At 38.1% G+C, this 23,970-nt stretch overlaps 1 protein-coding gene across 1 annotated transcript in view; it reads right to left on the bottom strand.

Moving 5' to 3' along the window:
- The window catches only part of CCDC102B (coiled-coil domain containing 102B), a 166,204-nt gene that overhangs the window by 85,214 nt on the left and 57,020 nt on the right, over positions 1 to 23,970 (bottom strand). The window contains exon 6 of the mRNA XM_040984767.1: positions 17,528 to 17,737. Coding sequence (XP_040840701.1) covers positions 17,528 to 17,737 — 210 coding nt within the window. The remainder of the gene's footprint in view (positions 1 to 17,527; positions 17,738 to 23,970) is intronic.

The raw sequence follows: 23,970 nt of genomic DNA, 5'->3' as shown, positions 1-23,970 counted from the left end.
ATGCGTTAATGACAGGGGTTCATTCTGAGAAAAGCACTGTTAGGTGAATTGAGCACCATGAAAACCTGGTTGTTTTTTTGTTGTTGTTGTTGTTAAGATCTATTTATTTCCATTGGAAAGTCAGATTTACAGAGAGGAGAGAGGAAGATCTCCCATCCGCTGATTCACTCCTCAAGTGGGCTCCACAGCCAGAGCTGATCCTATCCTAAGCCAAGAGCCTAGAGCTTCTTCCACGTCTCCCACACATGTGCAGGGTCCCAAGGCTTTGGGCCATCCTCTGCTGCTTTCCCAGGCCACAGGCAGGGAGCTGGATGGGAAGCAGAGCAGCTGGGATAAAAAACAGTGCCCATATAGGATCCTTGCACATAGAAGGCGAGGACTTTAGCCACTAGGCTACCATTCTGGGTTCACTGTGAAAACCTCTGTATGGCCTTTGATGGGATAGACACTAAATTTAATCATGTGACTGAGGCTGTGGCTACAGAGTGACATAGTGTACTGCTCAACAGAAATCTTTTACACATAGAATACATTCTAATATCATGATAAAAGGTACAGTGATGAAGTTATAAACCAGTAATATATTCATGTACTGTAATTATCAGCATTATATTCTATACAAAGCTTTAATGCTATACCTTTCCACAGTTGGCAGGTTAATATGTTTGTTACACCATCATCACCATGACCACATGACTTATGCATTGTACTATGATGTGGGATCCTAGGTCTCCACCTGCCTAGCCCATATGGGAGGCCATCAGGCACATGGCACACTGTGTCCTTGGCTAATAAGCCACAACATGGCCTGTTCGCTGGGAATGCAACAGAAGCGATGGGCTACACACCAGTCTCTCTTCCCTACTTTGCTGCCACTTCCTTCGTAAACAACTCTAGCAAGTCAAATGTAATATTCATCCTGCTTTATTGAGCCTGCCATGAGATACAGTTTACTGTGCTTCCTGACTTTTAACTTCATTGGAGGGTCCAGAAGAAATAGACATATCTGTTCAGAGCCAGCCACAATGTTGTACTGTCAGGACTGCCCTTCTGCCTGCCCCACTTTCCAAACCTATATAAGCCTGTGACTTCTCTCAAATAAGTGGACATCCTTCACCACCAGTTTGTCTCCAGTGTTTCTGCTGCAGAAGAACACTGTGGTGTCAGGAAGACCCCCGAGATTATGAAGTTACACTGGCTATGTTTGCAGCATCATTAGGCAACAGGAACTTTTCAATTCTGTTGTGATCTCATAGGATCGCTCTTGAATCTGTGTACAGTTGACTGAATTATCTTACTGTGGCACATGAGTGAACCTTAAAATAGTCCACAGTATTGGGCTGGCATTGTGGCATAAGTGGGTTAAGCCTCTGTTTGCAAGGACAGAATTCCACATTAACTCTGGTTCAGGTATCTGTTGCTCCACTTCCAATGCAGTTCCCTGATAATACACCTGGGCAAGCAGAGGAAGAAGAATCAGGAGTTTGAAGCTCTGTACCCAAGTGAGAGAGTCAGATGGAGTTCCAGCTCAGGCCCTTGTGACCATTTAGGCAGTACACCAGTTTACAGCAGCTGTTTTTCCCCCTCTGTATAATCATGTAATTGTCAAATAAATAGAATGTTGGACTTGGGTAACTGTTGCTGAAGGATTATATTACTGTAATAATATAGGGCAAAATGGTGTGAGGTTGAGAGAATGTATAAGGAGGAAGAGCTGTTGAGGTGGGAAGCTCACTATATCTACAAAAATGAATCATGAAAAATAACAATAATGACAAATAAGTCAAGCCACAAAAAATCCATGTTAATATCTTCCATCTGTTCACTTTCCAATCTATTCCTCTTCTAATCCCTTCTGATCTCTTTTCCATACTGTTCCTTACAAATCGAGTCAAGTTGCCAACAACTAGCACATGTCTTCAATTACCTTCCTGCTGGTGAACACTCTGCTTCTGCAGTCGTGTTTTTCAGGCACTGTCACCCACTTCTACGCCCGTTCTCCCTTTGGATTCCCTCTTTAGCTTCCTTGGCCAGCTCTATCCTCTCTGAGGATTAGATATTTTGTGGAATCATTCTCAGTATTTAATTCTCCAGCCACTGTCAGTCACTTTTCAGCTTCCATGCATTCTAACATCACCTGTGGATCCAAGAGCATGTGGAGCCATACAATGCTTATCTGCAAGTCTGTGGAGTTCTCAAAACTGTAATCTAAACCCTTCTCTGTGCAGTCCTGAGGACAAGCATTCTTACTGGATTATCTCAGTCCAGAATACTGAAACCTGTAGAAAACGGGCTCTGTTCTCGTCACATTAGAACTGAGAAATTCAGGTTTGCAGACAAGATAGGCAGGAGATCAGTCTGTAGTGGACAAATCAGAATCTGTATCATGTCTCAAGTATGAGATCTGTTACCCACTGCTCACTTAGTGCTTGAGAATTAGATGCTCCATGAGCCCCAAACCAACCCCTCTGAAAATAATTCAATGAATTCCTCTAGTCTCTTCCTACTCACTCCATTATATAATGAAGTTTAATAACAATAAAGCCATTTATGGACATAATGACAATAGTCACTTTGGAAATGTTATATAAGTGACTTATTGTATGTGAAATACTATTCAGACATCTACTTCAGATCAACACCTGTGCTCATTGTAGCTGCTTCTAAAAGAATTATATTAAATTCTGATCTCCTTTAAAAATACCATTTTTATTTATAAGAGTACACACAAAGAACAAATAATTTTCAACTCTAACTTTTTAAATGGATGTATAAGAAAGCATTACATGTATTTGATCTCAAAATTTAATTCATCATTGCTGGTGCAGAAATTAACATTTTAAAAGGCAGAGGAAGTGATTAACACAAAAATCATAAATATTGAGACTATATGTAATAATTTAGCATATTTCAAACTGCATTTAGGTTTGATCTTTTTACTTTTCCATTTTAAATGGTGAAATTGGGAATGGGCGTAGCAGACAATCAATGAAGTACTTGTGCAGGTAACCCGGGGGCCAAACTGGAATGCCAATTCAAGTCCCAACAACTTCACCTCCGTCTCCCTGAGAAGCAGGTGATTGCCCGAGTCCTCCAGTTCCCGTCACCCACACGAGGAACCCACACTGTATTCCTGGCTGCGGGCTTCACCCCGGCTCAGCTATGAACTTGTGAAACTCTCATGACTCTTAAATATTAGTAATTTGTTCCAACAGCTCTTTCTCTCATGCAATATGAGAAAAGGACAGGAAAAGCTCCTCTACAACATTTTTCACTGAATATTAACAAAAACCATCATCTATCCATCTCGGCTCTCTATTTATAATTACATCTGAGTTATATAAATATTTTGCTAATTTATTATTGCATAGGGGGAAACCCTAAAATTAATTTGTAAATATAGTATTGATCAAAATAATTTTAAATAATTTTTTTATAAACAACAAACTGTCAGGAGGTTAGCTTTTTATTAATCCTTTTTAAAAAATTTATCATATCTTGGGTATGGGTAATGAATTGTTTTAACTGGCAGTGGTGTATCTAGTGGATTCTCTATGGAATGTTCCATGGGTGGGCTTTGTGGCAGTTGTAAGAATGACGGGCATGTATGTCAATGTGCTCCCATGATTTCTTCCCACTCAGTCGCTCAACAAAGTCTTCCTTTCATTCTTTAAAAGTTCATACTACTCATGTGCATTAATTATCACAAATATAGGAAATAATTGGTCTGGGAAGGCATTGAATGAATAATGGAAAAAGCTGTTATTACCACTCTAAATGAGAATAGGCTCTGTGCTACAGATCACAGAATTTGAGAGGAGAAAAGGCAGAATCAAACTGCTCATGTCTTCTCCATGGTCCAATCTGGTAATACCTCATTCATGTCACATTTTATAGAAAAGTAATTGGTAGAGAGAACTTGGCCCGACCTGGGGCTTGATGTACTCCTGGTCCTGGCTGCCCATGAGGCTGCCTTGGAGACAGGAGCAATGAAAATCTGAATAGCTCACGTTATCACCAAATGCCAGACTGACCTAGTGAGGTTGTCTGATGTGTGGTATCTGAGAATTTCTAAATGATTGCTTAATTTTATCAACTTAAAAGTCAGAGTAACATATGTTCAGAGAGAGAGACTGAGAGAGACAGAGAAGGAAATCTATCTGGTAGTTCAATCTGCAAATGCTTGACGAATGTAGGACCAGAAGGGACAGGAACTGAGGGCTGGAACTCCAGGTTGGATGACAGCTCTGGAGTCACTTGAGCCATCATCTGCTGCTTCTCAGAATACATTAGTCAGAGGATGATGGGAAGTAGAATAACCAGGACTAGAGCCAGCACTGCTGAGACGGGATGCAGGTGTTGCAAGCAGCAGCTTAACCCACTGCATCACAACATTCGTCACTGAGTATCTCCAATGACTTTAATACAAGGCTAGGATCAGACACTAATAGAGCAAAATACAGTTTTCTCAGAGAAGCTGTGGCTGGGGCAAGGAAGGATAGCTTTCACAGCATGCTGAGAACCATTTCTGAGCACATTGGTCATTCTGCCACAAGGGTGCCTTTGCACTTGGCAGTGGTTCTGAGACATGGTGACCAGACGAGAAGCATCAGCATCAGCATGACCTAGAAGTCGCTGCAAGTATTTGGGGTCCCTCACAGACCTGCACAACCAGCAACTTGGAGCCTGGAGAGGAGAGTTCTCAAGGAGGTTCTGGCAACTCAGCCTAACCTGAGAACACCTGGAATAGGTGAAATGTTGGCCAGACTGGATGGGGATTTGAAGGACAGTTTATTTCCTCATGGGGCCATGCCAGGTGGACTACCATGGGCTTACCTGGAGAGGGAAGTGAGAACGAAAGCAGGAGAGCAAAAGTGATGGTTGACAGATGAGACATTTGACCTGCCTAAGTCCACCTGTCTGGAGATTCTCTTTCCAGATTGAAAAGCTGTGAATCCAAAACATCTTAGTGCTTTCCTTGTGTTGATGGAACATCTGTCACATCTGATTGCGCACAGTATACAAGAACAAAGTGAGGGGCCCGGCGCAGTGGCGCAAGTGGTTAAGGTCCTCGCCTTGCACGCCCGGGATCCCATATGGGCGCTGGTTCTATCCCGGGAGACCCGGAAGAGTCTCCTGGCTTCGGATTGGCATAGCATCCACTGTTGCGCTCACTTAGGGGAGTGAATCATCAGACGGAAGATCTTCCTCTCTGTCTCTCCTCTCTGTATATCCGCCTTTCCAATAAAAAAATAATAAAAACAAATCTTAAAAAAAAAGAACAAAGTGAGGAACAGTGATTCAGAAATAGAGATGTAATGAGTGTGGAGGGAAGGAGGAAGGGGTAGCAGAGAGGCAGAGACACCATCAGACTAAGTTTTAAGATTAATTTTAGTAAAATAGGCAGCTCAGAACTTCTCTCCCAGGAGGGTTTGTTGCTGTTAATGCTGCCACCCGTAGCGATAAACATAAAACAAGCATTTCATGGCGGCTCTGGGACAGTTACTCTGCTGAAGCTAGCCACAGATCCCTTGCAGATTTAGTAAATTTGAAGCTTGCCTTAGGATCCATATATTCATTATTGTGACTCTGTGCACTGCAAATGCAGGCTAACAATGTTTCAGGGTTTGACATAGACTGTCAGTGACTACTCATGTGTGGTATTGTTTTCCAGGTGATGCAAGAACAAGCTTAATGCACCTCCGTTATGAAGGATGCCTCTAACTCACTTTAATTTCTGGGTCACAGGAAGGCAACACGACTCAGACAATGCTTTCCTTGACTCCGCAGTGAAAACTGGGATTTGGATACAGATTCCTTTACCTGCTGGCTATTACTCAACCTCACAGGATTTCACACTTCTCATACCTAAAAATGGGGGTCATAAAACTACCCATCCTATCAGCATTTTTTTTATGTAATGCCCTGTTCGTACCACACCCAGAACAAGGCATTGTACATTCTGTGCTCAATTTGTGGGAGTTGTTTTCTCTTTAGTTAGTAAATTATTTAGTATCTAACATCATCTACTTTTAAAGTTGTAAAGTTATTTTATTGTACCAATATGAAAATGAGTACACACATTATAGAGCTGTTTCTGTATTACATATCAAATACACACTTTACATAGAGAAAAATTACTTTGAAAAATCAAGCAATTTACTCAATGGCATCCCAACTTTTATTGAAAAAGAAAAATGTAAGAAATAAAACGGAAACTCATGTATAAAAAATAAAGTTGACCCAAGAAATTAGAGCACAGAGTGATGGATTGCTGGAAAAGGTACCCCAAATATGACTGCCCCTCACTGCTCAGAGCAGTTGTGCCTAGTCAAGCAGGTTGCCAAGCAGAGCAGGGCGGGCAGCAGGATCCCTTCCTAACCTTTCTGGATGGGACCCCGGGCTCAGCGCCCCTGCCACTCTCGGCATGTGGAGCCACCCCTGGCCTGTATAGCACTTACTGGGAACGAGGGACAAACAGACCAGTCATGTCACGTTGTTAGGTCTGCTCTTCATGTTGATATTCTTGCTCCATTCTACTGAATCATGCAGTCTACTTATGGCACATATCTAGTAGTGACAAACTAAGCTTGTTTTGCTTAATTGCTCAGGTAGGATAAATTCTGTCCTTGGAAAATATGTCCAAGTCCCTACCCTGGTGAATCTGAGTATGACCGATTTGGAAACAGAATCTCTACATGTCCTTCGTTACTTTGTGATGATGACAACTTGGATTTAGAATGGTCCCCAAATGTAATAATTCATCCATTTGTTAGAGAAAAAGGGTGACTTCACACACACTCAGAGAGAGAGAGAGATGGAGGCTATTTAATGTGAATTGGCAGAGCCCAGGGTGATAGCGTAGTGGTTAAAGTCCTCGCCTTGAACAGCCCAGGATCCCATATGGTCACCAGTTCTAAACTCAGCAGCTCCACTTCCCATCCAACTCCTTTCTTGTGGCCTGGGAAAGCATTCGAGGAAGGCCCAAAGTGTTGGGACCCTGCACCCACATGGGAGACCCAGAAAAGCTCCTGGTTCCTGGCTCCTGACTTTGGATTGGCTCAGCTCCAGCTGTTATAGCCACTGTATATCTGCCTTTCCAATAAAATAAATAAGTGAATGGCAGCAATGTTGGCAAAAATGTACCCTCAGGTTAAGGAATGAAGGGCAGTGCCAGATGAAATGTTTCATCTTGTAGTAACCTACAACAGCCACATTTTTACCATTTATGCTGCATGTGTTAGAAAAGAACAACTCTTCCTAGGAGTTTTCTGAAGAAGCCTGGTCCATTGGTGCCTAGATGTTGAATCTGCAATATGAAGAACTGCAAGAGATTAAATTCGCTTCTAAGTCATAACGTTAGTGATGGCTTCTTACGACAGCCCAGGAAACAAATATGGTCATGTCCATTGCCACTTTCTGTGCTTCAGGAGGACGGCAATATCAAGATCACAGACTGCATTACATAGTAAGAGCACTGATTTCTGTATTATATCATGCAATGCACTATGAGCACATATTTTTTTAATCGTTCATTGATTTTCTTTTCACAATAGCTAGAGGAGAACTTAGTGACTTAAAAAAAAAATAATATGGTTCTTTAGAATGGAGTATCATTCACAATTTCCAAAAAAAAAAAAGACTAAAAGTCTAAAATAGCTATTCAACTTAAGAGTTGCAGTCTAGTTATATGAGAATAATGCAAGACAATGTGCGATATTCACTGCAAAAGTACAGAAGTTTAAAATCTGTCTCTCTGAAAAGCTTAGCCACAAATACATTTACCTATTTCTGATGTGGTGTTTTCCAATACTATGATGTGTTGCCCTAAAACTATTTTGATTACTCAACCTGAATCATCTGACCAATACAGAGATAGAAAAAATGTCAACACTAATTTTTACAATGGAGCAGATCCTTATGGGGGAAAAAGTCAATGCACATTAAAGTAGAATCCAGATGAACAAGTGTTTGGGACTCCAATCATGAACTGTCCACAGTCTTTATCAAAAGAAATAGATACTTAAAATTATATGTCTTCATAACAGACATTCATGAAAAAGTTTTATATATTCTCATCCTAGATGGCCAAATTATTCCAACAAAAACTAGGACTCCTTGCTTGACTTTATCTGCTTGGAGAAACCAGTATCTACCTGATCACACTGACATGCATATAGAGGGAAAATCATACACAAACATATGTGTTTTACTCTTATACATGACAAATGAAAGTGTTGTGTATATTCATTCTACAAAGTGTAAAATGTTCAGTTTTCTACTTACGGGTGGAGGATTAGTTTTCAGATGGCAACCCATTAAAGCCAACTCTGTGACTACAGTGGCACGAAAAATGCTGCCTTTAGTGTATAATGTTTTGAACAAAAGTAGGCAAGAGACACACAAAGCAAAACACTACTAAGATATCAAAAGATGTTTTTGTAGATTGTAATGGAAAAATATTCAAGAAAGAATCCGACACAGGCATGATAATGGAAAGGGCTAACATGCTCCTTCATTAGCATATGCTGAGAATAATCTGAATTGGCAGATAAGGTCCTTAATATATACTAGAAGTGTACTTCAATCCCAAAGCATTTAATTCAGTCAGAGAATAATTAATTCTATCTTGCACAAGGTAGGGGAGTGAATTTTAATAAGTTAAGGAAGAATTATTCTTGAAATACAGACTCATCTAGCTAACTACTTCTCCAGCGTAACACACATTACTGCGTCACCTAGGCATGGCTGACTCTCACCTTCTCTACTTGTGGACATTCAAGGGCAAAACTATTGCACAGCAACCGGCTGCCTCCAGTGCAAAGACAACCAGAGCACCACGAATGAGTGGAGCACACTGGAAACATTACTCTATTTGTGATTTCCATGTTAAATATAAAGTGTGGAAAACATCTTTCAATGTAAATCATTTGAAATTACCTAGAATGAAAGATTTCAAGTGTAATCTTCCCTAATTCATTTTCTCTCGCTCGTTCATTCACTCATTATCTCACTTCCTCAGGAATATCAAATAAATTATAACCTACAATCAGACCTGGCACAGTAGCCTAACTGACTAAAGTGCTCGCCATGCATGTGCCAGGATCCCATATGAGTGCCAGTTCGTATCCTGGCTGTTCCACTTCCCATCCAGCTCCCTGCTTGTGGTCTGGGAAAGCAAAGGATTGCCCAAAGCCTTGGGATCCTGCACCCACGTGGAAGACCCAGATAAAGCTCCTACCTCCTGGCTTTGGATCAGATCAGTGGCCACTTAGGGAGTGAATCAGTGGACAGAAGATCTTTGTCTCTTTCTGCCTTTACAATAAAAATAAACATGAAAAAACCCTACAATTATTTATTGTTATTGCAAGGAGCATTATAATGTATCTTGAAAACACTAGCATTAATTTGTGACTTTCTAAATTTTCATGCATGTTTAAAACAGTTGAGTTTAAAAATGTGTGTATCTGGGGGATCCCATGTTACATGTATACCAATTCAAGTTCTTTTTAAGTAAGCGCAGTAGAGATAGAACCACAATGCAGCTAAAAGAAATACAGCTGTACAAATTAAGAGCATCGGGCCCGGCGCGGTGGCGCAAGTGGTTAAGGTCCTCGCCTAGCACGCCCGGGATCCCATATGGGCGCCGGTTCTAATCCCGGCAGCCCCGCTTCCCTTCCAGCTCCCTGCCTGTGGCCTGGGAAAGCAGTCGAGGACGGCCCAAAGCTTTGGGACCCTGCACCCGCGTGGGAGACCCGGAGGAGGCTCCTGGCTTCGGATCGGCATAGTATCGGCCCGTTGCGCTCACTTGGGGAGTGAATCATCGGACGGAAGATCTTCCTCTCTGTCTCTCCTCTCTGTATATCCGCCTTTCCAATGAGAAAATAATAAAAATAAATCTTTAAAAAAAAAAAAATTAAGAGCATCCAGTTCAAATCCACTCTCTGTACATACATTTGTTCACTGTAAATTCCACTGGAATGTGATTTATGACTTTCATTTTATTAATTCCCCACTCAATTTATGCAAAAGTCGGACCATTCTCAGTCCAAGAAAGAACACGATGTAGTAAAACTTAAAGTTGTTTAAAAAGCAAAGAAGATAATTCTGCTAGTTACTGATATGGCAATCCCCTTTCTCTTCTGTTTCCTCGCAATTTAGAGAGAATTAGAAAGGCTGCCAAACACTGTGGGGATTTAAATGCCATTAAATTAAGCATAATGAAATGATGGAAAAACAGAAAGCAATGGCCAGTAGCAGAAAAATATGAAATGAAAAATCTCTCAATTGTGTCAACAACTATATTAAATTTAACTATGTGAATTAAAGAGAAATAAATTCAGCAAGTGGAAAAAGTACACTCAGCAGTATCTGGTGCCAGCAGCCACTTTAGTGAAAATAAACTGGAATTCCAGGGAAATATGACATTGTTTTTATAAACCAAAAATAGGTTCAGTTATTAAACCCAATAAGTATACTTCTAAAATAATGGGACCTAGGACTCAGCGTGGTAGCCTGCTGGCTAAAGTCCTTGCCTTGCATGTGCCAGAATCCCATATGGCTTCCAGTTTGTTTCCTGGCTGCTCCATTTCTCATCCAGCTTTCTGCATACGGCCTGGAAAAGCAGTTGAGGATGGGCCAGAGCCCTGGGACCCTGCACACCTGGCTAGAACTCCTGGCTTCAGATCGGCTCAGCTCCAGATGTTGCAGCCACTAGGGGAATGAACCAATGATGGAAGATCTTTCTCTTCGTCTCTCCTTCTCTCCGTAAACTTCTCTAAGAGTACATTCAAGACTGTTCCAACACATTTGGTTTAGTATATGTGTAATGGTCTATCACCGATTCTCTAAGTTTAGATGGTGTCAGGTTTTACACCAGAAACACATTTTGGGATCTCACACCTAGCATGTCTGGAACCAGAGAACTTGTTTGTGTTGCTAGTGGTGGTTTAGGTGCCACATTTTGACAATTGGGTTAAATTACAAGTGAGTGTACCGCACGAAAAAGAGCATAAATGTTTAAATCTATCTTCTTTAATTTTGCCTAAAATAGTACTTAAGGGTCAATGATTTTATGGATTATCTCTTAAATAGCCTAAGTTATCTGGGACTCTATTTAGCTAACATAGTACTGATATCCAATAAACCAATGCAGTTTGAAGAAGTTCCTCTCTAAAAACAATTCTCAGTCTCCTCATTCATACTGTGGGTTGCACATGTTATTTTTCTAATATTTGATGCTATATGTTTTAAAAAGACAGAAACACAAGCACAAGTAATGTTAACTAAGGTTTAAGTTAAAATAATTTTTGAAATGACAAAAGGGAACAGGACAGAGCTAGAGTTTCAGTACTCTTTAGCCTAGATTTTAAGGTCAATGGTATTTATTTTGGCCAGCAGAAATCACAGAGTAAGTGCCTTCAAAATGCCCATCTGTCTGCTGAGACATTGAAAAATCAAGAAAACCAGTGAGTATCAAATTTTTCAGAATTCTGGATGTCAGTCAAAGCTTCAAAGAACCAAGAAATTGTTGAAACTGTAAAGAGTCAACTTAAATGCAATCGGAAAGCTTAGTCACATGTGTATTTACCTTTTAAGGTTGGCATCAACTTGACCAAAATCTAAGTAAGAAATACAGACATTACAAACCAATATTACTTACGAACGCAAGAACACATGTCCTAAACACAATAGAGGAAAAAAGAAATCGAATAGAATATTAAAAGGATTTGAGACTGTGAAAATGGGCTTTATTACATATGAAAATCAATCATGTGCACCCTGACAAGAATAGAATGAAGAAAAAAATATCACCTCAGCTGATGCAGGAAAAGCATTTGACAAAATGCAGCAGCTTTTATAGAGAAAAGATGAAAAAACAACCTTAAAAGGGATAATTTCCTCCTTAGAATAAATGGGCTATGAAAGACTCACCACTAAGCTACCTGTCACTGGAATAAAAGTAAAAGCTTCGTCTGTAAAGACCTGGCCCAAACACAGATACGAACAACTTCTTTGTCCATATCTTCAATAAGTTTAGCCAGAGAATAAAGCAGATACTCAAATTCACATGGGATTTCAAGAGGCCCCAGATACCCACAAAAATATGTTTAAAAACACAATATCAGAGAATGTACATTTTCTGATTTCAAAATTGATAATATACATAAATCAAAATTGTGCAGTACTGGTATACACACCTTAACGAATGAAATAACTGAGTCATAAATAAAATCACTTATCTATGGAAAACTGACTATTTGATGGTAGAAAAAATTAGTTCCTTCAAAAACATAATGCTGAAGCAACTGGATATCCATGTGCGGAATAATAAAGTTTGGCAACTATTTTGCACCTCATATGAGATTTAACTCAAATGGAGCAATAAACAGGACAATTAAAACTAAAACACGCCTCATGAAAAACATCAACAGACAAAGAAAGCATTGGATTGTATCAAAGAACTCAAAACTGTATAGTCAAGGATTCTATAAAGATTAAATGAAAATGAAAGGCCATGAACAGGCCCTTTTCAAAAGATAAAATGCAAATGTTCAACAGACACATGGAAAAACACGGAATCACCAGGTACCAGGAAAACACAAATAAAATGACCAGGAGATGTCACCTCAGCCCAGTTTGAACGACTACCACCCCAAATCAACACTGCTGAGGTTACAGTGAAGATGGCATAATAAGCTAGTACCGCTGCGACAGAGGACAGTCTGGAGACTCCTCAGAGATTGAAAACAAGTCTGCCATCACACTCTCGGGAATTCATCAGACACAATAAGTCAGCAAGCGACTGCACTTGAACAAAAACGAAACGGTGAACGCCTCTGTCCTGTTTGCTACCTGAGTTTTCATTCTTCACAAGGTTGTAACTGCAATTTCACAAGGTTGTAACTGAAATTTCACAAGGTTGTAACTGAAATTTTGTTTTAATTTCTGAGAATTATTATAACCATGGTGTGTTGTCTTTTGGAATAATATATCATTGTTCCCGTCATTCTTCTGTAACTGCTATTTGAACTGTCAACTTTCTATTAATACCACGGATCATTAGTATGCTAGTTTAATAAAAATCAAAAAGATAATTTCATATCTGAGTATAATCTGTTATAAAATTACATGTAATTTTTGCACTATAAAGTAAAAATGACTTAAATAAGTTGTATCTTTATGACCTCAAGAGACTTTAACATACATTTCTTATAGTCTTTCACACCTGTAACACTCTGACATTTGCTTTGCTGAAAAGCAATTAGAGATCAAATTTCAATAGCAAGAACTGTACATTTTCATATACATTTGACACAAATATGGGAATATGTGCCAAGCACAACAATTTCAGATTTAATATCCAAAGCTAACATAACATGACAGCATCAGCTTAAAAGAAATCGAAACCTTACCTAACATCATTTCTAGTATTTATCTTTCAGATGCACAAAATCTTATTAATGTGCCTCTGCTTTTACAGAAAATCATAGAATAGAAGGAACTTACACATTGGCATTAAATTTCTAAGTTTTTCTGGTGTATTTGGTAGTGTGCAAAAGTAATCATACACTAGGAGAAATCCCACTGTTTCTAGTACATAGATCATCTCAATCTACTATGGAAATCTCAGTAGCCGCTTTCCTTAAGCATTAATGAATAGTGCTTTCAGGCCACGACTCTTTGCCTCTGCTGAATAGAAATTCTTTTTATTTTTGTAAGGAATTCTTGAGTAATGAACATTGTCTTACTCAATCCACACCCTTCCATTCCCCCTTGCTAAAGTGTGTACAAAATCACAAATGTGCTTCAGTTCTATGCAACTCATTCACAGAAACACTCATGTGGAACCTAACGTTTATCTGCAAATAATACATTCTTTGGATGTTTTCCATTCTTAATAAATAGTAAAATAGGCGGTTTTCATTTTTATGATAAAAATACAGCATTTTATACACAAAGACTTGAGTATTTCCAGAGTCTGTAAAATGTTTGATAGCTACAGTAAAAAAATTAGAAGACCTCAGGTACAAAATTTATATGAGTTAAAGAATATGAAGTGTTTAGTTTATATTAAATGAATATAATATATATAATAATATATTTATATTAAATATATTAAATATTAAATATAATTCTGATATTTAAGTGATTGGTGTTTAGTTTTGAATTACTAATTTTATTTTTCAAAATTAACTGCAAGAAAACTGTCATGTCACTAAGTGAAAATAAAGTATTTGGGAACCAAAGTTGCTAAACAAAATAAATGCAATGCCTGACTTGGGGTCTGGACCTTTGTCGGTAATGCAAATTCATTAAGAATTGACTTGGATGGCCTTTCAACTTCTAGATTAATTCATCCTTTTCCTGAGGCACATCAATTACCACCTTGCCACATTAACTTTCTGAAGCGACCCATTATGTGACCTGAATGAAGGAAGACAGTTGCTAAAATGATTTAGGAAAACAAGCTTCCAAGATTCCCTGCAAGAAACGTGTTGACTGTTTCACAGGGCTTTTACCAAGAGAAAACTAATCATTTATAAAAGTACGAGTGACAGTGGAAATTATACACAGAAATTACCTGTGAGTGGAAGAACTAAATTACTGCAAATGCAAGAATCTATGCCATACACTTAAAAAAAAAAAACATGTCAGCATATATTCTCAGATATTACATAAAAATAATGACTGCACTTGAAGTTACATCTTTCTCCACTTGGATGAAATAAAAACAATTCAGTTGTGTGTGTCTGTCTATTCGTGTGTTGCTCTTCTTCTCCCTTTATATTGGGCATAGATGCCACATTTCATCATCTTCTCTATCCTGATGGCTCACAGTGAACAAGGGAGGGAAGGATGGGACCACAGAAAGAGTTCACACCCGGTGAGGAACCTAAGTTTTGTTTTTCTTTTTTCCACACCCTGGACAGATGTATTTTTCTTCAATTGCAATTTTCTCTTAGACTCCCATGATCAATGTCCTTACAGTATGTTATTTGACATCTGCTCATAACCAACTTATCAGTACTGTCCCCTCTCTAAATACCTATTTGTGAACTAATTCACCTTTAATATTCTACTATTACAATTGAAACACAATTTACTACTTGCATCTACTTAAAAAAAACTTAATTTAAAAAAATCATGCTTTGAATTTTTTGAAGGCCAAACTGCTGAAAAGAGATTATATTGTAGGAATGCATTTGTTTAATAAAAGAGATGAAACCGTTCCTCTTGTAACCTAGAACAGCCACATTATTACTATGTGTGCTGCATGTTCCATGTGACCACCTGAACTGTATCCTATTATATGTGACTGGGAGATGAATATGGACAAAACCTCTTCATAATTGATAACTATCAGTTTCATATTTAGGAAAAGGGGCATATGACAAAACGGGCTGTTAAATCAAGACGACAGTTCAAAGTAACTACAATGACATTTAGGACAAAGAGAAACCAGAAAAGCTACACTATTCTTCAAATTTGATACTTCTTAAACATGTACATGTATTTATGTTCATTGTTGGCTTAAGCTCAGAGCTACATGAGTTCGATTATTTCAGAAAAATCTGCAGATGAACTAAATCAACAGAGAAAATGAACTGCTTTTCTGCAAGAGCAGCTTATGCAAAGGTCTTATGGTGCTAGAAAACATGAAGTATTTCAGGGGACTAAGATGTTACACAGAGCAGAAATAAAAGAAAGAAAATGACTTTGGTATTAAAGCAGAAATGAAATAGGGAAGTGCAATAAAACATTTATAAGGACCATAGCATAGTCCCCTACAGAAAGACCAGTGTCATCCACAATATAAAATATAAAACCTCAAACCTCAACTCAATCCACTGAATCAGAAAAGAATCAGAGGAAAGAGCATCTTGCATTGACGTCTGGAAGCTGTCCGTCCATTTGCAGGAAACACTATCTGAGAGGCTGGTTCATGGACCGAGGGTGATCAAAGCGAATTGTTTATGAGAAATAGTGTCTGTTCAGTTCACGGCCACAGCCATGGTAGCCACACACCCTGTGAGTATCAAGAAGACCTTCCCTCTCCAATAAATGAGGGGGAAAAAAAGGACAGCAGAAACCATGGGCACATATACAAAGCGGGAAGGCATGGGCATACTGAGAATCCATTTAAAAGCATAGAATCAGAAGGCATGCAAAAAATGCACAAAAGCAATCCCAGTAGAAGTAAAGGATTTTCTCTTTGGGGGATAAACATTTCCTTATTTATTCTTCTATTGAGCAACTTGGTATGTTCACCAGGCCTCGCCCCCCGTTCTGTGCGGTTCCCCAGTGCCTCCTTGCTCAGAGGTATACTTTAAATAAAATTATTGCCGATACCAGGGACCTTAAACACATTCCATTCCCTAGGCCATATTCTGGACCTATTGTATGAGAATCTGCATTTTAATAGAACTATGGCTCATTCATTTGTACATTAAACCCATACATTTAAAATAAAGTACCTCAAATGCAATTGTTGAACCCTGGATTCCAAGTTAGTAATAGAAACTAGTTCACAAGAGAAAATTTGAGATTTCTGGTAGAAGTTAAAGGATACTAACGGTGCAGTCATTCAGAAATATGATCATGTCTTTTGAAATAATACCACATAATCTCTAGGTTAATTCACATTTCCCATGCTACTAACACATATTCTCTCTGATATAAGGTAACATTCATGAAAAATACAAAACAAACAGATATATATAGAGGAGGGAGAAAGGGGAAGGAAAGGTGGGATGGCCAACATCGACCTAAATGTATTGAGGCCATCTTCCACTGCCACTCACATGACAACCAGAAAAAAATACCAGACTGCCCCAGCTCCAGCCTTTGTGGTCACCAGCGCGTGAACCAGCAGCTATAGAATTCCCTGCCCCTCTGTAATCTGCAAGTAAATAAATTTGGTTTTCCTTATTTAAGAAAATAAAAAGAGAACATTCAAAACAAGTTTCCTGAGGTCAAATTTTGCATTGCATTTTGATTTTTTAATATTTATCTCTGATCTCCAAAAGCTACTTGCCAATCTCACATTTTTTTTACTCAGAAATAAGTGTTGTAAGACTATCTAGAGAGCATCGGGCAACAATTCGCTTTAGCTTGATATAAAAGTTGCAGCAGATAATCACCAGAACTACTGCAAAAGCTTATTGTACAATTACTCAAACCAAGGGAGAAATACACTAACAGGTCCATAGCTCAGACATGCGGAGAAAAAAGGTCTATCACTGAAAACAGCAGCAACAACAAATACGAAGACACGGTTCACCCCTTTTTTAACTTCTCAAAAGAAAGTGTCCGAAGATCTGTCAGTTCCTAATATCACACTCTGCTTCAGATACACAAACATTACTTTATATCACAATGGGAAAAGCTGTAGTTATTCAATGTTAGCTTGACACAAAAGGAAGATTCAGATGTGGAAATCTGTGAAAGTGAAGGCTGTGCCCGATGGGGCCCTGGACAAGGGAAGACAGTGAGAGAACGAGTGCTCCGCATGGGGCAGTCTTACCTTGCCTTTTTCTGGAGGTTCAATTTGTGATGTGTTGAAATCAGGGCCTTGAGAATTGGAACTCGCTCTGCATTTCCCGACCGGCAGCTCTTCCATTTCATTCACCTGGACCTTTAGCCTTCTATTTTCTCTCTCCGGTCCTTGTTTTTCCATTTCAATTATTTCTCGCTTGTCCCACTCCAAAGTATTTTCAGCCTGCAATCTCTCCAGCTAAACACAGAGAACAATAGAGATGCAACATGTAGCAGTTGTAACTGCCAAAAGCAAAGGCATCCGGCAAATGAGCCCTCACTGGGAAAGGTCCACGGCTCTGTCTAGTTACGTGATCTTACAGAAAACATTTTTGTTTCAAAAGTTACCAACAGCAACACTGGAATAATCCACACCCACAAGAAATATGCCTTTTCCTTGATTCACATCACTGTCTCCAGGGCCACATGCACAACATTTATCAAAGAAGTATGTCAAGCGAAAACTGGTAACTTTTTTTGTCAGTAATCTCCACTCTGAAGTGAGGAGCATTTCCGGCTGAGAAGACGCAAAGCCATTTTGGAGTAAATTTTACCTTGACAGTTTTCACATACTCACTGAACTCATTCCTTTATCTGGGGAAGAAAAAGTTAAAGGCATGCTGTGCTACATTTGACACTGCAGGTCGTAAGAAGTGAATGCAATGCAGTCTATATTCCATGATCACAGTTCTATAAAACAAAATCAAACACAAAAGACGCAGTGGCTGACTTGATTTCCAGCACAAAATGTAGGCTTAGCATTAAACGGCAGAGGCTAGTACGCCCCACAATGAACACATTTTATTTAGTTCCGGGAGGAAATCACGTAGTATTATATTTAACATAGTGACATAATAGAAAATTCAAATTTCAGTCTCATTAATAAAGTTGTATTAAATCACAGCCATGTTCATTTCTTCAAATATTGCCTAGCAGTGCTTCCATGTGAATGGCAAAGCAACCACACGCCCAACAAAGATTATGCTAGTTTTTATCTAGGAAAAGTTTGCCCACCCCTATTTCATCCTATGTCTCACTCAAAGGCACCTGTAAAATCCACTTGGGGAGACTTTTATCTTTACTAGTGACCAAAACAACACCTCCAGAAGTGCCGATTTCAACGACTTGCTTTTCTTCTGATTATTTCTTTATGTGTCTGTTTTGAAGAGGCAATATCAAATCAGTTTATTTTCTAGACTTTTGCCGTTTCAGTATTTGCTTTTGTGACAAAGTTGATTTATAATTATTCTGCATATTGTAAGTAAAGATGAATTGTGGCTTATTTGGCACCAAATTCTAATCCTAACTCTATAAGTCTGACTTCACTATTCTTCGCTGGGTATGTCTCAGTAACTTTGCCTCCACAGCATGGATAAATTATGTCTTAATCATAATGTTGATGAGAAGAAAAATTAATCAAATTGATTGGACAGCACTTGTAAATGTAACGCACTGAAGGTAAACAAGGTGGAAACAGAATTTCAAAAAATCAATGCATTTTCTCTCAAATATTTGAACATTTGTGTATGTAAATGTCAAAAAAATTCATAATGTACATATCTATACAGTGAAGTGACTCTTCACAATGCAACAACTTACAGTTTAGTAATGGCTTTCTATAGACTGATTCTGCATAAAACATTTGTACATTTTTTTCTGTTACTACATTTTTTTAATAGTAAAATTACTAGGAAGTATCAGCCCTAATCACCCTGTAGTGGTATAAAGACTGAGTGAGAATTATCAACATTCACTGTAAAATACCTAATATGGTTAAAACAGAAAGCATTAAAATATATTTAAATATGAGCACTATGAGTTGCTTGTTTCTAGATTATTTTTAATGGCTTGGCAGCAATGCCTTCTTTGGTATTTAATAATATTAAAATATACCATAATGTACCACTATGCTTCCATGATGGTTAAATTTTTAAAAATACTAAAAAGCGAGGCTTTTAAAAATAAAATTTTATGTAAAATAGCAAGAATTACATTTTCATAAACCCATAAGTATGTAATTATTGCATAAAATATTTCAGCTCCAAACAGAAGAGATGCTCTCGCCTCTAAAAGACACAAAAACTAAAATCAGGCTCCTAGCCCCAGATCCCATTTACCAAGTAAGGATGATTAACTAAGGGACCATATTTTAGATGATGTCAACTGACTTATGGCATGGCTGTTTGGGGAAATGATAAGAATAGAATCTCACCATCCAATTTAAACAGGATATTATTTTAATTGTTATAGTTAATGTTTAAAGTTCTATCATTGCATCACTTAGAGAATGAAAATAATCAGGGTAAAACAAAAAGTCTGCAACTTACTTAGGAATGAAAGCGCAACTTTGTGTAAGTGACCAGGACAAACATGATGTGCTATCAAAGTTTTAGGAAATTATAGTCTTTTAAAGTAACTGCAAAATCAAATAAATTGATTTAACCTCCAACAGCCGATAACAGGGAGAACTAAGGTTAATAATAAGTAACAGATGGCATGAATACATGGACCCTAGATCTTAAAACAGAATGCAATAAGAAATTACTTTAACAATACAAAAAATAAAAAACGGCATAAGTTTTACTATTCACAGATTTAACGCATACCAATTGCTAAATAAATGTATTTATGATATACACTAAAATGTTAAAATTTTTAAAATGTAAAATTACAGCTTATTTCAGTTTCAATTTTGCTAAATTATTTAAAAGATCATTATTTAGTTAGAATTTTAAAAAATGCACAATAGGCATAAAGTAGTATTTAAGATAACTAATCATTAAGCTCCAATACTTCATTGCTTCTAGAATTAAGAGAAAATGCTATATTTGCATCCTGAAATTTAGGGGGAAATCCTAACATATTTTAATTCTGATATATAATTAATTTTAATTAACGAGTTAAATAAGACATTAAAATATCTCCTCTGAAAACATCAATAAAAACATACTCCTATCAGAAAAAAAATACTAGCATATTTGTTGGCTTCGTGAACTACAATTTTACACATAATAGCACTGAGGAAAATGCAAATATCTTATTGATTACCTTCTTATATTGAAAACTAACAAGGCACTGAACATATTCTCAGTGTATAAGTCAGCATTATGTGGACAGCTTTTCAACAAGCAGCCTGAGTGGTGTGAGAAAGGGCTGAATTTGGGTGATCAGAGGCGCTCACACGAGGAAATGACACATGAGCTCTAAGGAAAGCCAAGTCAAACCAAAACCATCCCACACAGAGGAGGCAAGGAACAGGCTTGTCCTTTGCAGGAGCTGTAAAAATCTGCCCATCTCAGAGTACTACATTTTGGGAACAATATGGTTGGAAAAGATACAGGATAAGCAGGCATAATTCTCAGAAAAAAAAAAATGAATTAGTGTAAGAATGGTTTGAGTTGCTTGTGAAATGTAATACTGAGATTAATCTTGAAGATAGAATATTGTCATTTTAAAAATATAATAATCTGTTTATTCAGTCTTTTTTAGTCAATCTGTTTATTCAAACTATCACTACTTGCTTCTTTTGAAAGGAAATAAAACATTATAACAGCATATTTGCTAGCACGTGGCTTTCTGATAGAAGCCAGGCTGTTTCTTTCTGTGTGTTAGCACAGTATCGCACTCACTGTAGGCAAGTGCTCCACAGGACACTGCTGATTGAAGCAGGCTGGCAATATTGACAGCCTCCAAGAAAACAATCAGGCAGGGCCCTGCACTACGTCTCAGTGGCTAAATCCTTGCCTTGAATGCACCGGGATTCCATATGGTCACCAGTTTGAGTCCATGCTGCTCCACTTCCCATCTAGCTCCCTGCTTGTGGCCTGGGAAAGCAGGTGAGGACGGCCCAAAGCCTTGGGGATCTTGCACCTGCATGGGGGATCTGGAAGAAGCTCCTAGCTCCTGGCTTTGAATCAGCTCAGCTCTAACTGTTGCAGCCACTTGAGGAGTGAATCAATGAAGGGTAGATCTTTCTGCATTTCCGCATCTCTCTGTAAATCTACCTTTCCACAAATGAATAAATAAAACTTTAAAAAATAAAAAAGAAAGCAAAGCCAGTTATGATCCTCACCCTCACCTAGCACAGTCCAGATTTCTTTGATATAGAGCTTGAACTCTTACAAAGTCTTTATTTCTATCACCCTATAGTCTGTCATCCAGGATTTTCAGTAAGCTTAACTATAGTTGGGCCCCAATTACTTATTCTACAGCTTTTATGTTTCTGTACAGAATAAGGAAAATATTTCCTATAACCCCATGTCATGAAGCAGAGATTAAATTCTTCATGGGAAAAAATTACTAAGATTGCAAACTCATCATAAGTATCCTTAAATCACAAATGTGTTTTTAAACACAAAACCTGCCATTTAAAACCTGACAGATCAAAGCAGCATGTTGGAAATGTTTTCATCTTTTATCTTGTAAATGGCCTTGGTCAATTTACTGTGTGGATTTTGGAAGGCCAACCAAAGAGACATCTGAAACCAGTGTGGCGTTTTCAATAATGGACGGATCCGTGCACATTCGTAATTTCGGTTTCAGACAGGCTACTCATGAGACCTTATTATGCATAAGGCATGTTATAATTTTGAAGTGAAGAGGCAAGAATTTTGCTGGATCCTATCTACTGGTAAGAGATTATCACCCTTATTTAACCGGGGACCAACGGTATTGGAGCTGTTTCTTATCCTTCAATAATGTTCTTTTTTTTCCCATTATTATTTCACTGAATATACTTTTTATTGTTAATAACATTGCATTGTCTGATACAGTTTTATACGTACTGGGACTCCCCCCAACCCTCCCATAACCCTCCCCCAATGGTGGATGCTTGCAATGAAGGAATCTCAACTGAACTTGAACTGTGGTTACGCAACGCAATAATGTCCTAATTTATGGTGTGCCAGGAATGAAAACATTTGGGTTCTAGGAATAGAAGTGATTTCAAGGAGGGCACAACAATGTTTCCCATGCCAACTTCTGAGCTCAGACTATACACGGTGCTAACCCATAGGAGAGTATATGTACCTACTTTCTTGTAACAGTAAGTTTCATGTTCTAAGCCTATTATATGCACTGTATCAAATGCTTTATCTACATTTTTATTTTGTTTTCATATATTTGAGATTTTTCTTCCTTGTTCAGTCTGTACAAAATATTTTCTAGGAGCAATTTCTGTAAAATCACATTGGATTGCATAGCAATGCAAATTTAAGTGAATTCATATTACTGAGCTATCTCTTAGATACAAAAACAAAAATTAGAAAAAAAAACTTTCTACATGAAAGACTGTTTCTAAATTGTCCCTAAAAAATACAGCCTCATAATAGCTTACTCCTTCTTTGACCAAAAATCAACAGCTCAATGAATGATTTGAATAATGAAAAATGTCACATATTTTAGCTATTTTGATCTCATTTTAAGTACTTATAAAATTTCCAAATTGCTTCACTAACTGGAAAATAATATATGGTCATTGTTTATATTTTAAAAAGAGAGAGGCCAGGATGCATATTTCAAATTGAACATGAATCAAAAGCAACAAGAGTAATTTTTGAAAAGTCTATGTATTTAAACAATTCAGGATATTTTAAAATGATGGGAACAAATGTACCTGTGAAAACCTGAGCACACTTTGGTAAGAACTGTTTGGACCACGATTTCACCATAGTCAGGTACTGTCTCAAAATCTTAACAACACAATGGCATTTAGCTGGAGAGTTAGCAGCTTTGCATCCCACAGTGGGGTACCTGATTTCTCTTCTTGGCTCTGGCTCCTCATTCCAGGTTACAGCCAGCACAGATCCTGGTCCAGCTGTGATGGCTTCATTAACTGGATCCCTGCCACTCACTTGGGAGGTCTGGACTGTGTTCCTGGATCTGGCTTTGGTCTCAGCCTTGATCTGCTCTTGAGCGCACTCAAGTATTTAATTGGTGAATGAATATACAAAAATCAATCAACCACAACCTCTCAAATTTCTCCCTCTCTCCTTTCCTCTTCCTCCCCCATTTCTCGGTTGGGGGGAAAAAACTGTGAATGGTGTTATAAACTTTAATATCCAACTATTTTTTTTCCTCCCCAAGTAATCACCTAAATGTATCCCAGGAACTACTAAAATAAAAATACAAACATGTTGCTATTATGCCCAAAGGGTGAAAATTGTTTCATCAAAGTGTCCCAAAACAGCTAGAGAAAATCCTTAATGTGAACTAAAACAATAAAAAGACAATTTCCCGAAAATTTTCCACCAAACTGATATGCTACAATGGATTTCTTATCTCAGAAAAGCATGAACTTTACAGAATTAGCACTCGCTGTAAGAAACATAAGAGTTTGTGGATTCTGAGATACCAGGGACTGCAGAGCTGTAAAAGGTGGCCCCAGTAGGACTTATTATCAAACTCCAATTCCACCCTTAAGTGCTCATTGCT

The sequence above is a fragment of the Ochotona curzoniae genome, unplaced genomic scaffold, assembly GCF_017591425.1.
Source record: "Ochotona curzoniae isolate NIBS_2020 unplaced genomic scaffold, NIBS_Ocur_1.0 contig_43, whole genome shotgun sequence".
Taxonomy (NCBI): domain Eukaryota; kingdom Metazoa; phylum Chordata; class Mammalia; order Lagomorpha; family Ochotonidae; genus Ochotona; species Ochotona curzoniae.
The sequence above is the reverse complement of the archived record's forward strand: the minus strand, read 5'-3'. Positions and strand labels throughout refer to the sequence as shown.